At 43.8% G+C, this 18,770-nt stretch overlaps 1 protein-coding gene across 4 annotated transcripts in view; it reads right to left on the reverse strand.

Annotated features, from left to right (window-relative positions):
* si:dkey-174m14.3 (uncharacterized protein LOC563117 homolog) overlaps nt 1-18,770 on the reverse strand; it is a 63,968-nt gene that overhangs the window by 36,167 nt on the left and 9,031 nt on the right. For 3 of the 4 annotated variants that reach the window (XM_034162831.1, XM_034162829.1, XM_034162830.1), the window contains one exon: nt 5,853-6,057. The exons of the other annotated variant lie outside the window; for it this stretch is intronic. In XM_034162831.1, coding sequence (XP_034018722.1) covers nt 5,853-5,950 — 98 coding nt within the window. In that variant the 5' untranslated portion in view covers nt 5,951-6,057. The remainder of the gene's footprint in view (nt 1-5,852; nt 6,058-18,770) is intronic. 4 annotated transcript variants of the gene reach the window in all.

Genomic DNA, 18,770 nt, shown 5'->3' on the forward strand with positions numbered 1-18,770 from the left:
CTCCCAATCTGACGGCGGTGCCGGTTGAGTACCACGATCTTGCTGATGTCTTCAGCAAGGATCTGGCACTCGCGCCCTTCCCCCGCACCGTCCGTACGATTGTGCCATTGATCTGATTCCAGGCGTTGAGTTCCCGTCCAGCAGGCTGTACAACCTCTCACGACCTGAGCGCAAATCAATGGAGACCTACATCCGGGACTCATTAGCTGCCGGGCTGATCCGGAACTCCACCTCCCCGATGGGTGCAGGTTTCTTTTTTGTGGGCAAGAAAGATGGCGGACTCCGTCCATGCATTGATTACAGGGGGCTGAATGAAATCACGGTTCGCAACCGATACCCGTTGCTGTTGTTAGATTCCGTGTTCACCCCCCTGCATGGAGCCAAAATCTTTACAAAGCTGGATCTTAGGAATGCGTATCACCTGGTTCGGATCTGGAAGGGAGACGAATGGAAGACGGCATTTAACACCCCGTTAGGTCACTTTGAGTACCTGGTCATGCCGTTTGGCCTCACCAACGCCCCCGCGATGTTCCAAGCCTTGGTTAACGACGTCTTGCGGGACTTCCTGCACCAATTCGTCTTGGTATATCTGGACGATATACTCATCTTTTCTCCGGATCCTGAGACCCATGTCCGACATGTACGTCAGGTCCTGCAGCGGTTGTTGGAGAACCGGCTGTTTGTGAAGGGCGAGAAGTGTGAGTTTAACCGCACCTCTTTGTCCTTCCTGGGGTTCATCATCTCCTCCAACTCCGTCGCCCCTGATCCGGCTAAGGTTGCGGCGGTGAGAGACTGGCCCCAACCAACAAGCCGTAGGAAGCTGCAACAGTTCCTCGGCTTTGCAAATTTCTACAGGAGGTTCATAAAGGGCTACAGTCAGGTAGTTAGCCCCCTGACAGCCCTGACCTCTCCAAAAGTCCCCTTCACCTGGTCGGATCGGTGCGAAGCCGTGTTCAAGGAGTTGAAGCGCCGGTTCTCGTCTGCACCAGTTCTGGTGCAGCCCGACCCTAGCCGCCAGTTTGTGGTTGAAGTGGACACCTCTGACTCAGGGATAGGAGCTGTGCTATCCCAGAGCGGGGAGACCGATAAGGTTCTTCACCCGTGTGCCTACTTTTCTCGCAGGTTGACCCCCGCGGAACGGAACTATGACGTCGGCAATCGAGAACTCCTTGCGGTGAAAGAGGCTCTTGAGGAGTGGAGACACCTGTTGGAGGGAGCGTCTGTGCCGTTCACGGTTTTCACTGACCATCGGAACCTGGAGTATATCAGGACCGCCAGGCGGCTGAACCCCAGGCAAGCCTGCTGGTCACTGTTCTTCGGACGTTTTGACTTCCAGATCACCTATCGCCCCGGGACCAAGAACCAGAGATCGGATGCCTTGTCCCGGGTACACGAAGACGAAGTCAAAACTGTGCTGTCGGATCCACCGGAGCCCATCATTCCGGAGTCCACTATCGTAGCCACCCTCACCTGGGACGTGGAGAAGACCGTCCGGGAGGCCCTGGCACGGAGCCCGGACCCCGGAACTGGTCCGAAGAATCGTCTGTACGTCCCACCAGAGGCCAGAGCTGCAGTCTTGGACTTCTGTCATGGTTCCAAGCTCTCCTGTCATCCAGGTGTGCGAAGGACCGTGGCAGTTGTCCGGCAGCGCTTCTGGTGGGCCTCTATGGAGGCCGACGTCCTGGAGTACATCCAGGCCTGCACCACCTGTGCCAGGGGCAAGGCAGACCACAAAAGGTCCCAAGGACTTCTCCAGCCGCTTCCTGTGCCTCATCGCCCCTGGTCCCATATCAGCCTGGATTTCATCACGGGCCTCCCGCCGTCCCAGGGCAACACCACCATCTTCACGATAGTGGACCGATTCTCCAAGGCGGCCCACTTCGTGTCCCTCCCGAAGCTCCCAACAGCCCAGGAGACAGCAGACCTCCTGGTCCGCCACGTCGTCCGTCTGCATGGGATACCTACCGATATCGTCTCTGATCGTGGTCCCCAGTTCTCCTCACACGTCTGGAGGAGCTTCTGCTGGGAACTGGGGGCCACTGTGAGCCTCTCGTCCGGGTATCACCCGCAGACCAATGGACAGGCAGAACCGGCCAATCAGGAATTGGAGCAAGCCCTGCGCTGTGTGACATCCGCACACCCGACGGCCTGGAGTGAACATCTGGCCTGGATCGAGTATGCGCATAACAGCCAGGTGTCCTCTGCCACCGGCCTCTCCCCGTTTGAGGTGTGTTTGGGGTATCAGCCCCCATTGTTTCCCATAGTGGAGGGAGAGGTCGGTGTGCCCTCGGTCCAGGCCCACCTGCGGAAGTGCCGTCGGGTGTGGCGCTCCGCCCGTTCTGCCTTGTTGAAGGCCCGGACGAGGGCGAAGACCCATGCGGACCACCGGCGATCCCCGGCCCCTGCTTACCAGCCTGGGCAGGAGGTGTGGCTATCCACGAAGGACATCCCCCTCCAGGTGGACTCCCCGAAACTCAAGGACAGGTATATTGGACCATACAGAATCCTCAAAATCCTCAGTCCTGCCGCAGTGAAGCTCCAACTCCCGGCTTCACTGCGGATCCACCCAGTCTTTCATGTGTCAAGGATCAAACCTCACCACACCTCGCCCCTCTGTGCTCCCGGACCGGCACCGCCTCCTGCCCGGATCATCGACGGGGAGCCGGCTTGGATGGTGCGCCGGCTCCTGGACGTCCATCGGATGGGCCGGGGGTTCCAGTATTTGGTGGACTGGGAGGGGTATGGACCCAAAGAACGCTCCTGGGTGAAGAGGAGCTTCATCCTGGATCCGGCCCTCCTGGCCGATTTCTACTGCCGTCACCCGGACAAGCCTGGTCGGGGCGCCAGGAGGCGCCCATTGAGGGGGGGTCCTGTTGCGTGGGCCGCCAGAAGAGGAGGTACTGCTGGCCCACCACCAGAGGGCGCCCTGCCTGAAGTGCGGGCTTCAGGCACGAGAGGGCGCTTCCGCCACGGACACAACCAGGACAGCTGTCAAGAGATAATGAGTGACAGCTGTCACCCATCTGCTCTACATCATCTCACTCCATAAAGACCGGACGTCATCTCCACCTGATTGCCGAGATATCATCTACCTGTGAAGGTAATATTCTCTGCTGTGTCAGAACTGTGACTTACGTGTGATCTGTTTGCAGCCGTTTTCCTGTGGAGCCTTGTCAGCTGATTGGTGGTTTATGAGAGTGCCGACGTCTTCGCCTCTCACTCCTTCCAGATAAGTGCTTTAACAGGAGCTGCACATGTGTGTGATTAGAGGTGGAGGTGACTTTCCACCTTCTGACTGTTTTTGTTGCTGGGTGTGCACACACCCACATCTCACTGTTTGTGCTCCTCGCCAGCAGTACCAGATCCGACAGTCGGGGACGGTGATCACCTGGGAATTCGGGACTTGGCGGCTCCAGTATTCACCGGGTTCTGTGGCGGTGGAAATCGTGTGGTTCCGGCTCTTCTCAGGACAGACGTCTTCTATCCTCGAGCCTGCCCACATGTCACCTTTGTGAATTGACTATAATCAGATTCTGTGATTGTCTGTATAATCGTTGTGCACATTCACAACATTAAATTGTTACCTTTTGGCTCATATATTGACCGTTCATTTGTGCCCCCTGTTGTGGGTCCGTGTCACTACACTTTCCCCAACAATTACTTACTTTATATATTGGCGTATGTTTTCTCCTTTGGAAGTTTTGTCCAATATATATTAATTGAACACTCTATATTTTATTATAAACTAATGAACTGCTAAAATGAAGTTATTTTGAGAAAAAGTTGAAGTAGCAAATGTCCTGCAGACGTTAGCCTACAAAATCTCAATTAGAGCAAGTGACTATATATAATTCACAAATTAGGTTACTTAACAAAATTGGAAAATGATTCAAAAAAACATGGGCAATTCTAGGGCAAGGTTTGATGGAGCTGTAGTTGGTTTGATTTTGAACCAACATTACTGTTACTTTTATCTAGTTGTGTTGTATATGTGAATTAACATATTGTATGTAGTAGGAACCTGAAACTGACATTAAAATACTGTTTTATGGTTTAACATCGGTATTATTAATGCGTGCATATGATTTATTTTAAAAGTCTACAGTGTAATTAGTGAATAACCCTGTTATGTCTGATGATTTGTGAACGTTAATTCTGGATGTTACAGTCACAAACTGAGTTGTAACGGCGACACGTTAGCGGAGCCTGTAAAACGGATATTTGCGACAATAAAATCCAGCATTAACGTCTGGAAATGATCAGATGCAAGGGGATTATTCCCATTCTATCCAGTTCCATCGTTTGCATGGTTTATTTTTCTGTAAGTAATTCGACCTGGATCCATGTTTTCAGTGAAAGACCGCTTCACCACTGAAGGCTACATCTAAACACGCGTAATAATATAGTTCGAAAAAACTGTTACGCAGACCGTAGTTTTAGGGAAATTTTGCTAGATTCCTGGTCCCGAGTCGTCAAATAATCACCGTTAGTATTGTATTTATTGGTTATCATAACAGTAATTGCAATATTTACATCTGTCGGCGAAGCTTACCGTAGCAACAGCGCCTTCATGCCAAATTGGAAATTCTGTGAGCAGACCCACAGATTTCTCTAATCTGGTCATCTGGGTAATTCTGTATCAGAATCCACATCCATACTTTCACATGATAGATTAAATTCACCCATTTCGGTATCGTCGTCGCTCCACCAGTTTCTCTCGCTCTCAGCTGACAGCGCCATTATTGACAGCTGCCTAGCAACATGGTCAGAGCGCGGAGTAATACATCAAATGCAAAATGGTCAAATATTTTGCCACCGTCAACGCTATATTTTATGGACAGAAATCTCAAACGATTAACCAATCAGATTTGCAGAACAAATATATTTGGATTCGAATTACAAATATTGTTATCTACAGCTACATATTTGGCTGGAAAACGATTGGATGACTTGATTTGGGACTCCACATAGTAAATAGCAAGCAATCCAATGTCTCAAATGTTTCAAAGTAAAACCCTAGCAACAACTCTTTTAGCTTTTCTGATGAGGACGTTGAACCTGCCACGATGCCATGATGGAGTGTTATTTTGGCTTCATGTTTGAGGGTTTGAAACTGAGTAATCATGCTAGCATACCAAAGCAACGTTACGTTATGTCAGTGGCTTCTTACTCAATAGCAATATGTCATGGCCGCTACGGAGGCTAACAGCGTTCTAAGACCAGATCAGTCAGAAGATGGTGGACGATGGAATGGCAAATGTAAATTTTATTAGTGGAGTTAAGGCGGAGCTATGGAAATTCCTAGCGGGACTACAAGCCCTACTTCCTTCTCCTAAACAACTTAGTTTGTACAATTGAAATCAAACTCTCACTCAGCTCTCTTGGCCAAGCGCTACAAAGTGCTGCATCTGAAATTTGACATGTTATTAAAGCAGGATCTACTATATTACAAATTTTTCAAACAGACTGCAGTTGATGAACCAGTTTACTTTTCTAAAGGGAGCGAATAAACATCCTAGCTGACTCCGTGGTATTTCAGTGCGGCATTGTGACTGGCGGGTATCACCACGGGAATTCACGTGTTTGTTACATAATAGAAGAGAGGACGAGTTTGCGTAAAGTAGCTGTAGGGATGAAACCTCCCCCAGTAGTGACCTCCTGTGTGAACACCAGCTGACTCAGATACAATGAGCACTTTCATTCTGGTGAGATGAGATGACAAAGCAGCATGAGTTCTCGGCTCGGGAACGGCAGCATGAAGCGGTGCGAGGACACACCTCATGGGTGGATGAATGGACAAACAGGTAAACGATGATGGGTGGAGGATGGGCAGCTCATCAAATTGCTCTTACCTCTTTTTGGGATGTTTGCCGCCATTTCGGGGGACTCTTAAGGCAGTTTTGCCAATGTATATCTTTTTCATGGTTTGTCTGTGTTCCTTCCCTCTCATGTGTTTAAAGGGGTTGACCACAAGGAGCTGGCATGTGTGTTAGGAGAAACCAAGAGACCAACTAAGTTTGGCCTGCAGAGTTACTGAGTGCTCTACCTGTGTTGATCCTGCCAAACAAAACAAACACACCGGTTAGCACCTGCTGGAAAATACAGTCTGAAGGGCAATTTCAAATTGCAACAGTCAAGAGTGCCATAATGATTCTACACTGTGACGTTTCTTAGACAGATACGGTGAAAGTAGCAATGGAAGTATAGCTATTTAAAGCAGTGGTTCCCAATCTTGTTCCTCTGGGCCCCTTTGTACAGCACATTTGGTCTAGTCAGGGGGTAAAGCAGGTAGCTCAGTGAGATAAGTTGGGCTACCAATATGTAAGTTTCCAGTCATGCTACCAGTCTATGTCTTGAAAAAGGCACTTCATCTGAGCGTCCCAGTCCATATGGCTGTCAGTGGTTAATGGGCCTGGCTGTGGAACCACCCTGTGTTGGACTGGCATCCTGTCCAGGGCACCCTGTCTCAACCACATTGTGCTACAGAATCTAGACATAAGCAACAAGGTGTAAATAGGACTAACGCTACAGCCAAATATAGTAGTGTACTCTGTACACATTTAGTAGTAGTCCAATGGTACATAAATAATCTACTACCTCCATAGTGTACAAATAGTCTACACTATGCAATGCCATGATGGTGCTGCAGCCTTGTAGCTGAAGAAGAAATTCCCGGAAAAATTTGAAGAAAATGGCAAGGCAGCATCAGAGAGGCTGGCTTAATGGTTTGGTAGCATTATGTCTTCTTCTCAGTCAGGAGTGTTCAACCAATCAACAGCTGGTCTAACAATTGAACCTGATTTGGCTCATCATGTGCAAATCGAGAAAGGTAGACATTAACCCTTTAACGCCCATCGTCGCATATATGCTACAATCTCTGACTCAAATATGCAACTTACCAAATTGACCTGTATGCCCGTTGTCGCAAATTTGCAACATATCATCATTATTATTATAACATTATAACATAAAGTCATTACCAGAATACCCAATATTACTATCTAGTTTTTGTGCAAAAGTGAAATTAATAACCTCAACATTATTTACCATCTACTTAAAAGCAAAAACACACACAAAACATTTTTTTATATACAGTTATATAAATTTGGGCGTTATAAAAATGCACTATGTTTCAGCATCCCAAATAAGCTGTGTTCACATTACTTCCACAAAACCTATATTACGTGCATTTTCTTTATTGTGTATGTGGTGCATTGTGACAGTCATTCACAGAGGAATGCAACATACAACGGATCTACTAACAGTGTGCATAAATCACTGGACCAAATCGAGAAAACCCAAGACCAAAGCCTGTTTTGGGTAGGCCAACAGTTTGGTGAATGGACTGGTCTGGAGACCAATGTCAGTTTGGTCTCACAGAGACCTCAAAATCAATCAATCAATCAATTTTTTTTTATATATAGCGCCAAATCACAACAAACAGTTGCCCCAAGGGGCCTTATATTGTAAGGCAAGGCCATACAATAATTATGTAAAACCCCAACGGTCAAAACGACCCCCTGTGAGCAAGCACTTGGCTACAGTGGGAAGGAAAAACTCCCTGTTAACAGGAAGAAACCTCCAGCAGAACCAGGCTCAGGGAGGGGCAGTCTTCTGCTGGGACTGGTTGGGGCTGAGGGAGAGAACCAGGAAAAAGACATGCTGTGGAGGGGAGCAGAGATCGATCACTAATGATTAAATGCAGAGTGGTGCATACAGAGCAAAAAGAGAAAGAAACAGTGCATCATGGGAACCCCCCAGCAGTCTAAGTCTATAGCAGCATAACTAAGGGATGGTTCAGGGTCACCTGATCCAGCCCTAACTATAAGCTTTAGCAAAAAGGAAAGTTTTAAGCCTAATCTTAAAAGTAAAAATGCCAACAACTGAAGATTCAGTGTTGACTCTCCAAATAAATTTTTAGGACTAGTCTCAAAAGTGTTATATATCCAGTGACAAAGCTAAAATTTCCATTAAAAAAGCTTCTGTTTGCTCCTAGTAAAGTAGGTTCTTTCAGCTTCTCCAGTTATGCTCGGGGTCACCACAGCAATGCATTTCTCCTGTCGTGAACGTACTGAGATTACCGTACTGAGATTACCCTACCCATAATGCACCCGGACACAGCATGCCCCACACTAAAACCTTAAAAATTAGCGCATTACTTGAAAACTAAAACATATATGGTAAATTTACCATTTACCATAAAACATATATCTGTTATTTTCACTTTATAAAACTTCAGAAGTGATGTAATTTAAATAACTTGTCCAAAATAAGTTTGGTTAAAATTTGAACCATGAGTTAAAAATGTATGCCTCTGGATGACTTGGGTGATATTGGCCGCTGATTTTTTTTTTTTTTTTTTTTGGTGACCAGTTCTCGTTTGTCTGCAGAGGATAGAGCGGTTTCTTCTAGAACCAGCTCTCCTCTGTTTGCAGAGGGTAGAACTACACATCTGTTCACTTTTGTTTACCACGATAACGGTCTAAAAGTTATCGGACAAAAATTTGTCCGAAGATAATTAGTCCGATAATGGTTTTCAAAGTTATCTGAAAAGATAATCCAATAATGACAACTTTATCTTCAATAATTATCAGTTATTGGATTATCGGAACTGTGCCCACCACTGAGCATATCTAATGTGGATCTGTATGTTGATCTGTTTTAATGCTGCGTCAATTGTGCTTTGATTCTGTAGAATGGCCGTTCAAGTAGGATTCAAAGTTGAAAAGTCGGGGAGGATCGTGAAGACTGAGGTCGCCAATGCGATGTCACAGCAATGTGTTGGTGTACACAGTGAGCGGTAAACATTTTTACTTAGAGTATCTGATGGGTGCTGACTTCAGTTGTTGACTTTGGTGTTGCTTAGTATGGCGGTGGGTCGCAAAACCATGACGATCTCCCTCCCAAGATGGGGAATGAGTGGGGTCATTTATGACCCTAGGCATATATTATTCTGCACCATTTTCCTAATTTTAATCAGAAAAAAGTTTCCTACCATGAATTTGTCAGACTATTTGTCCTATAGAATTTTGCAAAGGTTGGCCAATCCATGTCACAAGTATAATCCAAACTTCACGTCACTTATGACCCCCCGGGAAGATCTGTGAGATTTTTGACAGTATAGCTTCATATGGTATTGTAACGTTCCAACTCTAATCGTTATATTTTACTGTTTTGCAAGGAAGCATGCCCAACAGACATAGAATAGCAAGATTTACAGCTGCACAATCATTGTGACTGAGTCTTGATGCCCTGAGTGAGGATGAAAATAGCTCATGATTGTCACAAAGGATGACTGATGGGTTCACTGAGATGTGTGTTAAAGTATTGTCACCAGTTCTTCTATATTTGATGCTATTATTATCCTATCATAATAATGGCTAAAATAGCTTGGTCGCTTGGTCCCTAGCAGATATACTGGAACGAATGTAGACTGGACATTGGGAATATCGACTCAGAATTAACAAGCCACTGCACTGCTCTTTGGTATCTTCTAGGATGTTAAAAATTTATTGGTCTGGTCTCAGGTGGTCTGAGTGTGAACATCCGTTAGTCTCTAGTGGACTCAGTCATGTCTAGATGATTGGGTTGTCTGGACAAAACATACCATTACTATCTATGTGGCTATTGGAAAGCTAGCTTCTCCCTGTTGCATCGCCAGTCACAGCTTCATGGTGAAGTGGAGCGGAGATGGACTTTATTACAAGAAAACAAATTAAATCGATGCTTGAGTTTCTCATGTGCCTTCCAGCAATGTATATCTTAAATTTCTAACACATTCGCACTCCAGACTCATCACATTTTTATGCTTGGTCAGTGCTCATTATTCATCATGATGTGATGAGTTGGGGACCCCGTTTTGTCATTTTGTGGCAGGTGGGGAGACCCAATAGCTGTGCCATTAGGGTAGGGTTAGCACAATGGTCGCCACTAAACGCCACAAAGCTGTGGTGATACATACAAAAAAAACAACAACAACTAGGAAACAGTTCAAATTATCATAATCAAATGTGAATCAAAACATTACAAAAATACACTGAATCACAATAATTTCCCATTAAAATGATAATAGTTTTATGACCCTGCACTCAAAAAACATGCATTGGATGAACTCAATTCAATTATGAGCATGAGTTCCATTAAATAAATATATGTAGCCCCCAACTCAAATAAAGTGCATCCATGCAAGGTAATTTCATTTAATTTAGTTGGGACTACATATATTTATTAAATGGAAATCCTGCCCATAACTGAATTGAGTTCATCCAGTGAGTTTTTGTTTGTGTGATACACTCAAAAAACTGACTCATTGGACTGGATTCCATCTAATAAATATATATATATATTAGATGGAAATCCTGCACATAAGTGAATTGAGTTCATCCAGTGAGTTATTTGCTTGAGTGATACACTCAAAAAACTGGCTCATTGGACTGGATTCCATCTAATAAATATATGTAGTCCCAACTATATTACATTACATTATCTTGCATGGATGTGTTTTATTTGAGTTGAGGCTACATATATTTATTAGATGGAAATCCTGCCCATAACTGAATTGAGTTCATCCAGTGAGTTATTTGCTTGAGTGATACACTCAAAAAACTGACTCATTGGACTGGATTCCATCTAATAAATATATGTAGTCCCAACTATATTACATTACATTACGAGGTCTGTCAATAAAGTATAGGTCCTTTTTATTTTTTCAAAAACTATATGGATTTCATTCATATGTTTTTACGTCAGACATGCTTGAACCCTCGTGCACATGCGTGAGTTTTTCCACGCCTGTCGGTGACGTCATTCGCCTGTGAGCACTCCTTGTGGGAGGAGTCATCCAGCCCCTCGTCGGAATTCCTTTGTCTGAGAAGTTGTTGAGAGACTGGTGCTTTGTTTGATCAAAATTTTTTCTAAACCTGTGAGACACATCGAAGTGGACACGGTTCGAAAAATTAAGCTGGTTTTCAGTGAAAATTTTAACGGCTGATGAGAGATTTTGAGGTGATACTGTCGCTTTAAGGACTTCCCACGGTGCGAGACGTCGTGCAGCACTCTCAGGTGCCGTCGTCAGCCTGTTTCAAGCTGAATACCTCCACATTTCAGGCTCTATTGATCCAGGACGTCGTGAGAGAACAGAGAAGTTTCAGAAGAAGTCGGTTTCAGCATTTTATCCGGATATTCCACTGTTAAAGGAGATTTTTTTTAATGAAAGACGTGCGGACGGATTGCAGCGTCGGCTTGCAGCCGCCGCGACGCTCCGCCACAGGAAAAACACCTCCGTTGGAAGCCTTAAGGACAAGTTGGAACATCTCCAGCTGATAAACAATTTCTCATATACTCACTCCACTGAAAGCCATCAAAAGCCGCCTGGATTTTACAAATGGTTATCAACACGGAGGTGTTTTTCCTGTGCCGCCACACCGCGTCGGCTGCGTCATTAAAAAAATCTCCTTTAACAGTGGAATATCCGGATAAAATGCTGAAACCGACTTCTTCTGAAACTTCTCTGTTCTCTCACGACGTTCTGGATCAACAGAGCCTGAAATGTGGAGGTTTTCAGCTTGAAACAGGCTGATGATGGCGCCTGAGAGCGCTGCACGACGTCTCGCACCGTGGGAAGTCCTTAAAGCGACAGTATCACCTCAAAATCTCTCATCAGCCGTTAAAATTTTCACTGAAAACCAGCTTAATTTTTCGAACCGTGTCCACTTCAATGTGTCTCACAGGTTTAGGAAAAATTTTGATCAAACAAAGCGCCAGTCTCTCAGCAACCTTTCAGACAAAGGAATTCCGACGAGGGGCTGGACGACTCCTCCCACAAGGAGTGCTCACAGGCGAATGACGTCACCGACAGGCGTGGAAAAACTCACGCATGCGCACGAGGGTTCAAGCATGTCTGACGTAAAAACATATGAATGAAATCCATATAGTTTTTGAAAAAAATAAAAAGGACCTATACTTTATTGACAGACCTCGTATCTTGCATGGATGTGTTTTATTTGAGTTGAGGCTACATATATTTATTAGATGGAAATCCTGCACATAAGTGAATTGAGTTCATCCAAAGAGCCATTTTTTTGACTGTGATTACAAAATGACTTATCCTCCCACATCCTCTCTTTTATTGGATTGACAAATTGATTGAATTTCAAAATCAGGTGGATTGGAAAGTAGGTTGTATTCTTTATGTTTGTTAAGTTTTGGGCCCAAATTTCTTTTGAAACAAATTTCTTTTGTCAGCTACGTACTGGCAGGCCGCTATTTTTAGGACCATGACAAGCTTTACTGACTTACGTTTTTAAGCCTGTCTTAAAAAAAATGATGTCTCGCACTGTATTTCTTGCAATATGCTGTGTTTATCCAATCACAGAAGCCTATAAATTGTCATGAGTGTCTCAGTGGCTTCCCTCACTGGTCGCCTTCTTGCACGGTCCCTCACTTTTTGAGAAGTGCCTACTCCAGACAGATTTACCATAATGAAAGAAATAATGGAAGGAATAAGAAATATTAAGAAGTAAAAATACTCCTGCTCCTCTATCTCCTTGATATGATGCTTGATGCCTTCACGAGATGTGTTGATTTTGTTTGTGAATCAGTGTATCAGCACCAATAGAAAAAAATCTGGGTTTACAAACATTTTTGACCATTAAAGTTTATTCTAAATCTAAATAATGACAGCTGAATTAAAGTTAGCAGAAACTAATTGGTCCATGAATGGTTTTCAATACCGCAGATTTTAATGTAAACCTAAAATATCTACATCAAATACAAAAAGTGCTGAGAATTAAGAATCCAGAATTAGGAGGATTGGAAAGTAGGTTCTATTCTTTATGTTCTTTAGGTTTTTGGCCAAAATCTCGCTTGCTGAGTAGAAAATTATGGAAATATCTGAGGCCCAAACTGTGTGCACTCAAAAAACTGATGCATTGGATGAACTCAATTCAATTATGAGCCGGGTTTCCATCTAATAAATATATGTAGCCCCAACTCAAGTAAAGCACATCCATGCAAGATAATTTAATTTTATTTATTTGGGACTACATATATTTATTAGATGGAAATCCTGATCATAATGAATTGAGTTCATCCAGTGAGTCATTTGTTTGAGTGCAACACAAACAAATGACTCACTGGATTGAATTTCAATCTAATAAATATATGTAGTCCCAAAAGAATTAATTGCATTATCTTGCATGTATGTGCTTTATTTAAGTTGGAGCTACATATATTTGTGCAATGAAAATCCTGCACATAATTGAACTGAGTTCATCCAATGAGTCATTTGTTTGAGTGCAACACTCAAACAAATGACTCATTGGATTGAATTTCAATCTAATAAATATATGTAGTCCCAACAAAAATGAATTGCATTATCTTGCATGTATGTGCTTTATTTGAGTTGGAGCTACATATACTGTATTTGCTACATGGAAATCCTGCACATAATTGAATTGAGTTCATCCAATGATCCATTTTTTGCATGTGTCCTGCCAAAATGTGACACCTCTATGGTTCAGTTGGAGTAAGTAATTGCAAATTTTGGGGTGTCTGGAGTGCATACATGTTGAGTAAATTGGGATTGCAAGGGGGGAAAAAAATCTGCTTTATTGATTGTGATTGCACAAAATTCCTTGATTTGCATTTATTTCTCAAACAGTGTGTATTATTCAATGAGACGGCAGTCTGAGTTTAATCGAAGCTTCTCTGATCTGAGCACTGAGCTGTCTGAGAACCACAACACACTTGGGGTGTGACTGGAGCCACATCGACAGCACAGGGGGCCCTGCCTTTGCCTGTTGGTTCCATAAGAACAAATCCAAGCATGATGGGATCAAATGATACGTAGAAATGTGTTGGTCCAGAGGTGAATCACGCTGCAGTTCCGAGGAGGCACAGAGACTCCGTCAGATGATGACAGCTCACAGCTGCTGTCCTCTGAGTCATAGCACAGTGTGTGTGTGTGTGGATCCATACAACAACCTGCATGCCTCTTTTTCTTTTTTGCACGCTGCACCATTTCAATCTGCGAGCAAATGAAATGAAGCAACATTTACCACAAAAGTCAGAAAGGCCAGCTGTAATGGAATCATCTCCGGGTTTGTTGCTTCGTCCCTTATTCAATCGGGCATGGCGCAGCAAAGCGTAGACGGGCCTCGCTCGGACAGAACTGCTCACCACCCACTCATGCCACGCTGACATTCGAGAGGAACTCAGCACAGTGAAAAGAAGAGGAAGGGGAGGCGGAGGAGGCGGAGGAGGATGACTTTAAAGTTGAGAAAGGAGGATGAGGGAGTGAATAGAAAGAATAAGCAAAAAAAGAAAAAAGCAGGAACCATCTGAGGGGAACATTTCCCAGAGTTGGCTTCCTGCAATTTAAAAGCTGAGAAGAGAAAAAGAAGCAGAAGAAGCAATTGGAAAATGATAAAGATGAGAAGAATGAATGCATTTGTTTTTCCTGTTTCTTCCTTCATTGCATTTATTTCTCCTCCTGCAGCTGATAGCGTGGCCCTCAGGAAAGCCCTTATTGCGGACCCAGACCTCAGCATTAGAGCAGAGCAACCTGAGTGGCTGACTCATCCCGCAGGAAAAAAAAGAAGCTCGATCTGCCATTCGTGTGTGCCTGCAGATGAACACGGCACCAAGCAGCCCTGCAGCCCAGATATGACTCAACCAAGACAGAAAAACATCAGCTCTCAAATTAAGGAGCCACTCTTTCTCTGCGTAGGTTTGTGCTTGTGTGTATCCGCTCACATGTGTTTACACTCGGTTTGTGTCCACTGTTAACTACCCGGCTACAATATACCGTAGTTGCACAATAACTACCAAGATCATTACCAGCAGTGGGGGATAATGACCTGCTGAAAGCATTATGGCACTGAGCACAGGGGATGGTGTGCCATTGCAACAGAGAGAGGAATCCAACATGACTGAGCTGAAGGGAAAGGATCTGATGGAAGCACGAAGCGCCAAAAGTCAACGTGGCGATCCGTTTACCCAAGGATCCACACTGGGACAGAGCATTTGATTCATCGCAATCAAAAGCGTTTTAGTGCAATATAAAAAACACTCTGGTCTCAAGAGCTTGTGAAAACATGGTACTCGCGAGTCACTGCATCCATCACACCACTGAGCCGTACTGGGTGCTGGGTGACAACCACTCAGGCAAGCACTTACCACTTTGCAACGTTGCCATTTCACTTTTCCTTTAAGAATTCCCCACAAACTCTCAATTGGGGACAGTTCTGGGCTGCAGGTAGGCTAGTCCGGTAACCATTCCTCTCATTCTACAGCCATGCCTTTGTAATGTGTGCAGAATGTGGTTTTGCATTGTTTGGTTGAAAAATGCATAGACATCCTTGGAAAACATGTAATCTTGAAGGTAGCATACATTGCTCTAATATCTCAATGTACTTTTCTGCATTAATGCTGCTATCACAGAACTATAAATTAATTTTGGTAAAAGTCTTTGGTCTGGAGCACACTGGATCCATTTCTTCCACAAAAGCTCTGGAATAATGATTTGTCTGACCACAATATATTTCCCCTGTGTGATGGTCCAACCCAGATGCTTCTAAGCCCAGAGAAGTCAATGCTGCTTCTCGGCGAGGTTACTATAAGGCTCCTTTTTTGCATAATAAAGTTTTAAGTGGCATTTGCAAATATAATTCTGTATCATAGTGCTTGACAAAGGTTTCCTGAAGTAATCTCTAATCTATGTGGTTATGTCAGCTATTGATGGTGTTGGTGGTGTCTGACATCACTGGCGTCAATCTTAGGGCCCCTTCACACATAGTACGAATGTGGTCGAATTGCGCATGAAGTGCGCATGAAGCAGGAATCATATGCAATATGTGTATAGTCATAGGTGCTTCCAACGCCTCGTACATCTGTTGCTACAACTATTTGCACACACCAGTGGCTGAAACACAGAGTGTGTGCTGTGAGAGCCCAGCAAACCCTCTCGCGGCAGGTGTCAGGTGAAACACACGAACATCTAACACCGCTCGTTTGGCACTTAGAAAATGTGTGGCCATTTGCGCTGTTAGCATGAAAACAGTCAGCAGATGATCACTGTCGAGCTGGCTGTGAAATTTGTCTAAGTGCCCCCACAACTGTGGAATTGCCAAGTGCACATGTGGCATGCCAGAGTGTCGGCTCCCCCACAACACGTGCGTGTGTTTTGCACGCTCCCCTGCCCCCACCCCCAACACGTGTGCATGTGGTCTGTCCCCCCCGCAGACAAGGCACCTCTCATCTGATAACAGATCACGCTCATCTTTGCTATTTAATTACTCGGCCCTTCATGATTATTGCTTTTGCACCAAATCATGATTATAATCACCTGTTGACCCTCACCTGTTTGAAATAACATCATTATTTATTTATATCATTACTAACCCTAAATTTCCCTTGTCCCAATTTTCTTGGAATTTATTTTATTTATATAGCAATCAATAAGCTCCAGGCACCTCCCCCCCATGACCATTAACTAGAATAAGCAGGCAAAGAAAACAGATGGATATAGTATAGTGCCAAATCACAACACTGCACCAAGGCACTCCACACGAGTAAGGTCTGATCTTACCAAGCACTCATGACATTCCAGATATGATGATGATTATGATCATGGAAATTAGGAGCAGGTGTGGTTGAGGTTATATGTACTGCAGCTTGAAATGAGCTTGTCAGTTTCTATAATTTACAAAGCCTACATCTGGTGGGTATCAAGGGCACCGCTGATTGTCTGTCAACCAGATTACTGAAATCTAGGTGGGAATCACAGACTCCCTTCCTCTTCAATTTATGTAATCCAGAGATAAGTAGTAACACCAATGAACCTCCAGGCCTATATAGGACTTTCTTCTTTTTCTAGAGGATTTTCTTGAAGAAAAAACACAAAATTTCAGCTAGTTTCCCGGAAGGTTTATGGGACACATGAAACTAGAGTTGATCAATTTCTTGTATTAAAATTCTTCTCTGTTCCACGCCAACATGAAGCAATAACTTGTGATGCAACAGATAACCATTGCACAATTTGACCAATCACAGCCACCTATGACTTCTTCAGAGATGTCATAGGTGTTCTAGCTCCGCCCATGCCAGGAAGTGTTCAACATTTAACATTCCCTATTTCACTGTGGACTCAAAATTTGGCACTTCCTGTTTCGCTGTGGGCTTGTCACTGAGTTCCCGCGAGATTCTATGGGATCACATCTGTTAATCCAGGAAATGTTTGGCATTTGACATTTCCTGTTTCACTGTGAACTCAAAATTTGTCACTTCCTGTTTGTACCATAGAGCGAGCAAAGGTGATCCTGAGCTGATCACCTTCTTGCATGGTCACTCAATTTTTTTCGAACTGCCAAAGATGGATATTTACCATAGTAAGTCCCTTCAGCTGCTCCCTTGTTTTTACTTGGGGTCACCACAGCAACCAAGACAGGTGGATCTGCATTTTGATTTGCATTCCTGATGCGACTCCATAACACATGGAGAATGAGTTTGGGAGATTTGAACTAGGAACCTTCCGCACTGAAAACGCGCACATTTAACCTCTTGGCCGCCACTCCTGCTCTACCATGCACTACCATATTTGTAAGTTATTAATGATTGATGTAAATGAAGTCTAAGACATATTCACTGACTTGGAAATGTTCATGTGCCCACCCCCCCGACTTGCTGTGAAAGTTATAATTTACTTGTGTTACTATAATTGTTAGGAGCTTCATTCACAAAGGGGGAAAATATGCCCTTTTTTCCAGAATTTTTTGAAAGTTTTTCCCATTTCACTTCATCAATTTGGACTGTTTTGTATCGGTCCATTGCATAAGGTAAAAATGAAAATCCACTTAAATTACAGATTGTAATGCAAAAAAGAAAAATAGGAAAAGGCCAGTAAAGGACTCCTTTTAAAGGGGGTGCACAACGAACTGACAGTCGGCCATTTAGCCTCATTGGAAGTCGATGACGCAAGTTGACTCAGTCTGTGTCAACCATTGGCATGTCTCCACTCATGGACAGTGGCTTTTTCATTGACTTGACATGTTGAATTGGTGTTAAGATAATATAAAATTTAATGATTCCACAGTGGGGAAATCACTTGCTGCAGCATGTGTTATACAGTAGTAAAGAAAAAAATATTTACATTAAAGAAAGGTGATTAATGTATATTCCAATGTTTGCTGGTGGGTGCATAAATACTGATGTGAACAGATTACATGAAAAATAGAATATAAGTGAGTATAAGTATGTATAGATATAGTAAAATTATTGCACAGGATAAAATGCACAGATGTGCATGTAATAAAGTACAAAAGGTCATAGTTAATAGTGCAAAATCAGCAGGTGGTTATGGTGCTTAAAACATTTTGTGTCAGTCTGACTGCAGTTGGGATGAATGTCCCGCGGAGGCGTTCTGTTTTGCACCGAGGGTGCAGAAGTCTATTTCTGAATGAGCTACCTAAGGCTCCCACAGTCTCATGTAAGGGGTAAAGAGGGATTGTCCATAATTGATGTCATTTTAGCTGCCCATCTGTGAGAGAATGCAATCTGATTGGCTGTGCACCTTTAGCAAATAGCGCACAAGCAGAGAAATCGAAATGATAAAACCATGCCAACGATGAAGAAGAAAAAAAGAGTTTTGACATGGTCATCTGACATATAAGTCTGTAGATTTTATAAACTATGCTGACTATTGTAAACTGTGTGCACAAAGACTTTGTGCTTTGAGGTTCAATTGAAATGCTGAGTTCACAACATTGTGTCCA

The sequence above is a fragment of the Thalassophryne amazonica genome, chromosome 21 (genome assembly GCF_902500255.1).
Source record: "Thalassophryne amazonica chromosome 21, fThaAma1.1, whole genome shotgun sequence".
In the NCBI taxonomy this organism is placed as follows: domain Eukaryota; kingdom Metazoa; phylum Chordata; class Actinopteri; order Batrachoidiformes; family Batrachoididae; genus Thalassophryne; species Thalassophryne amazonica.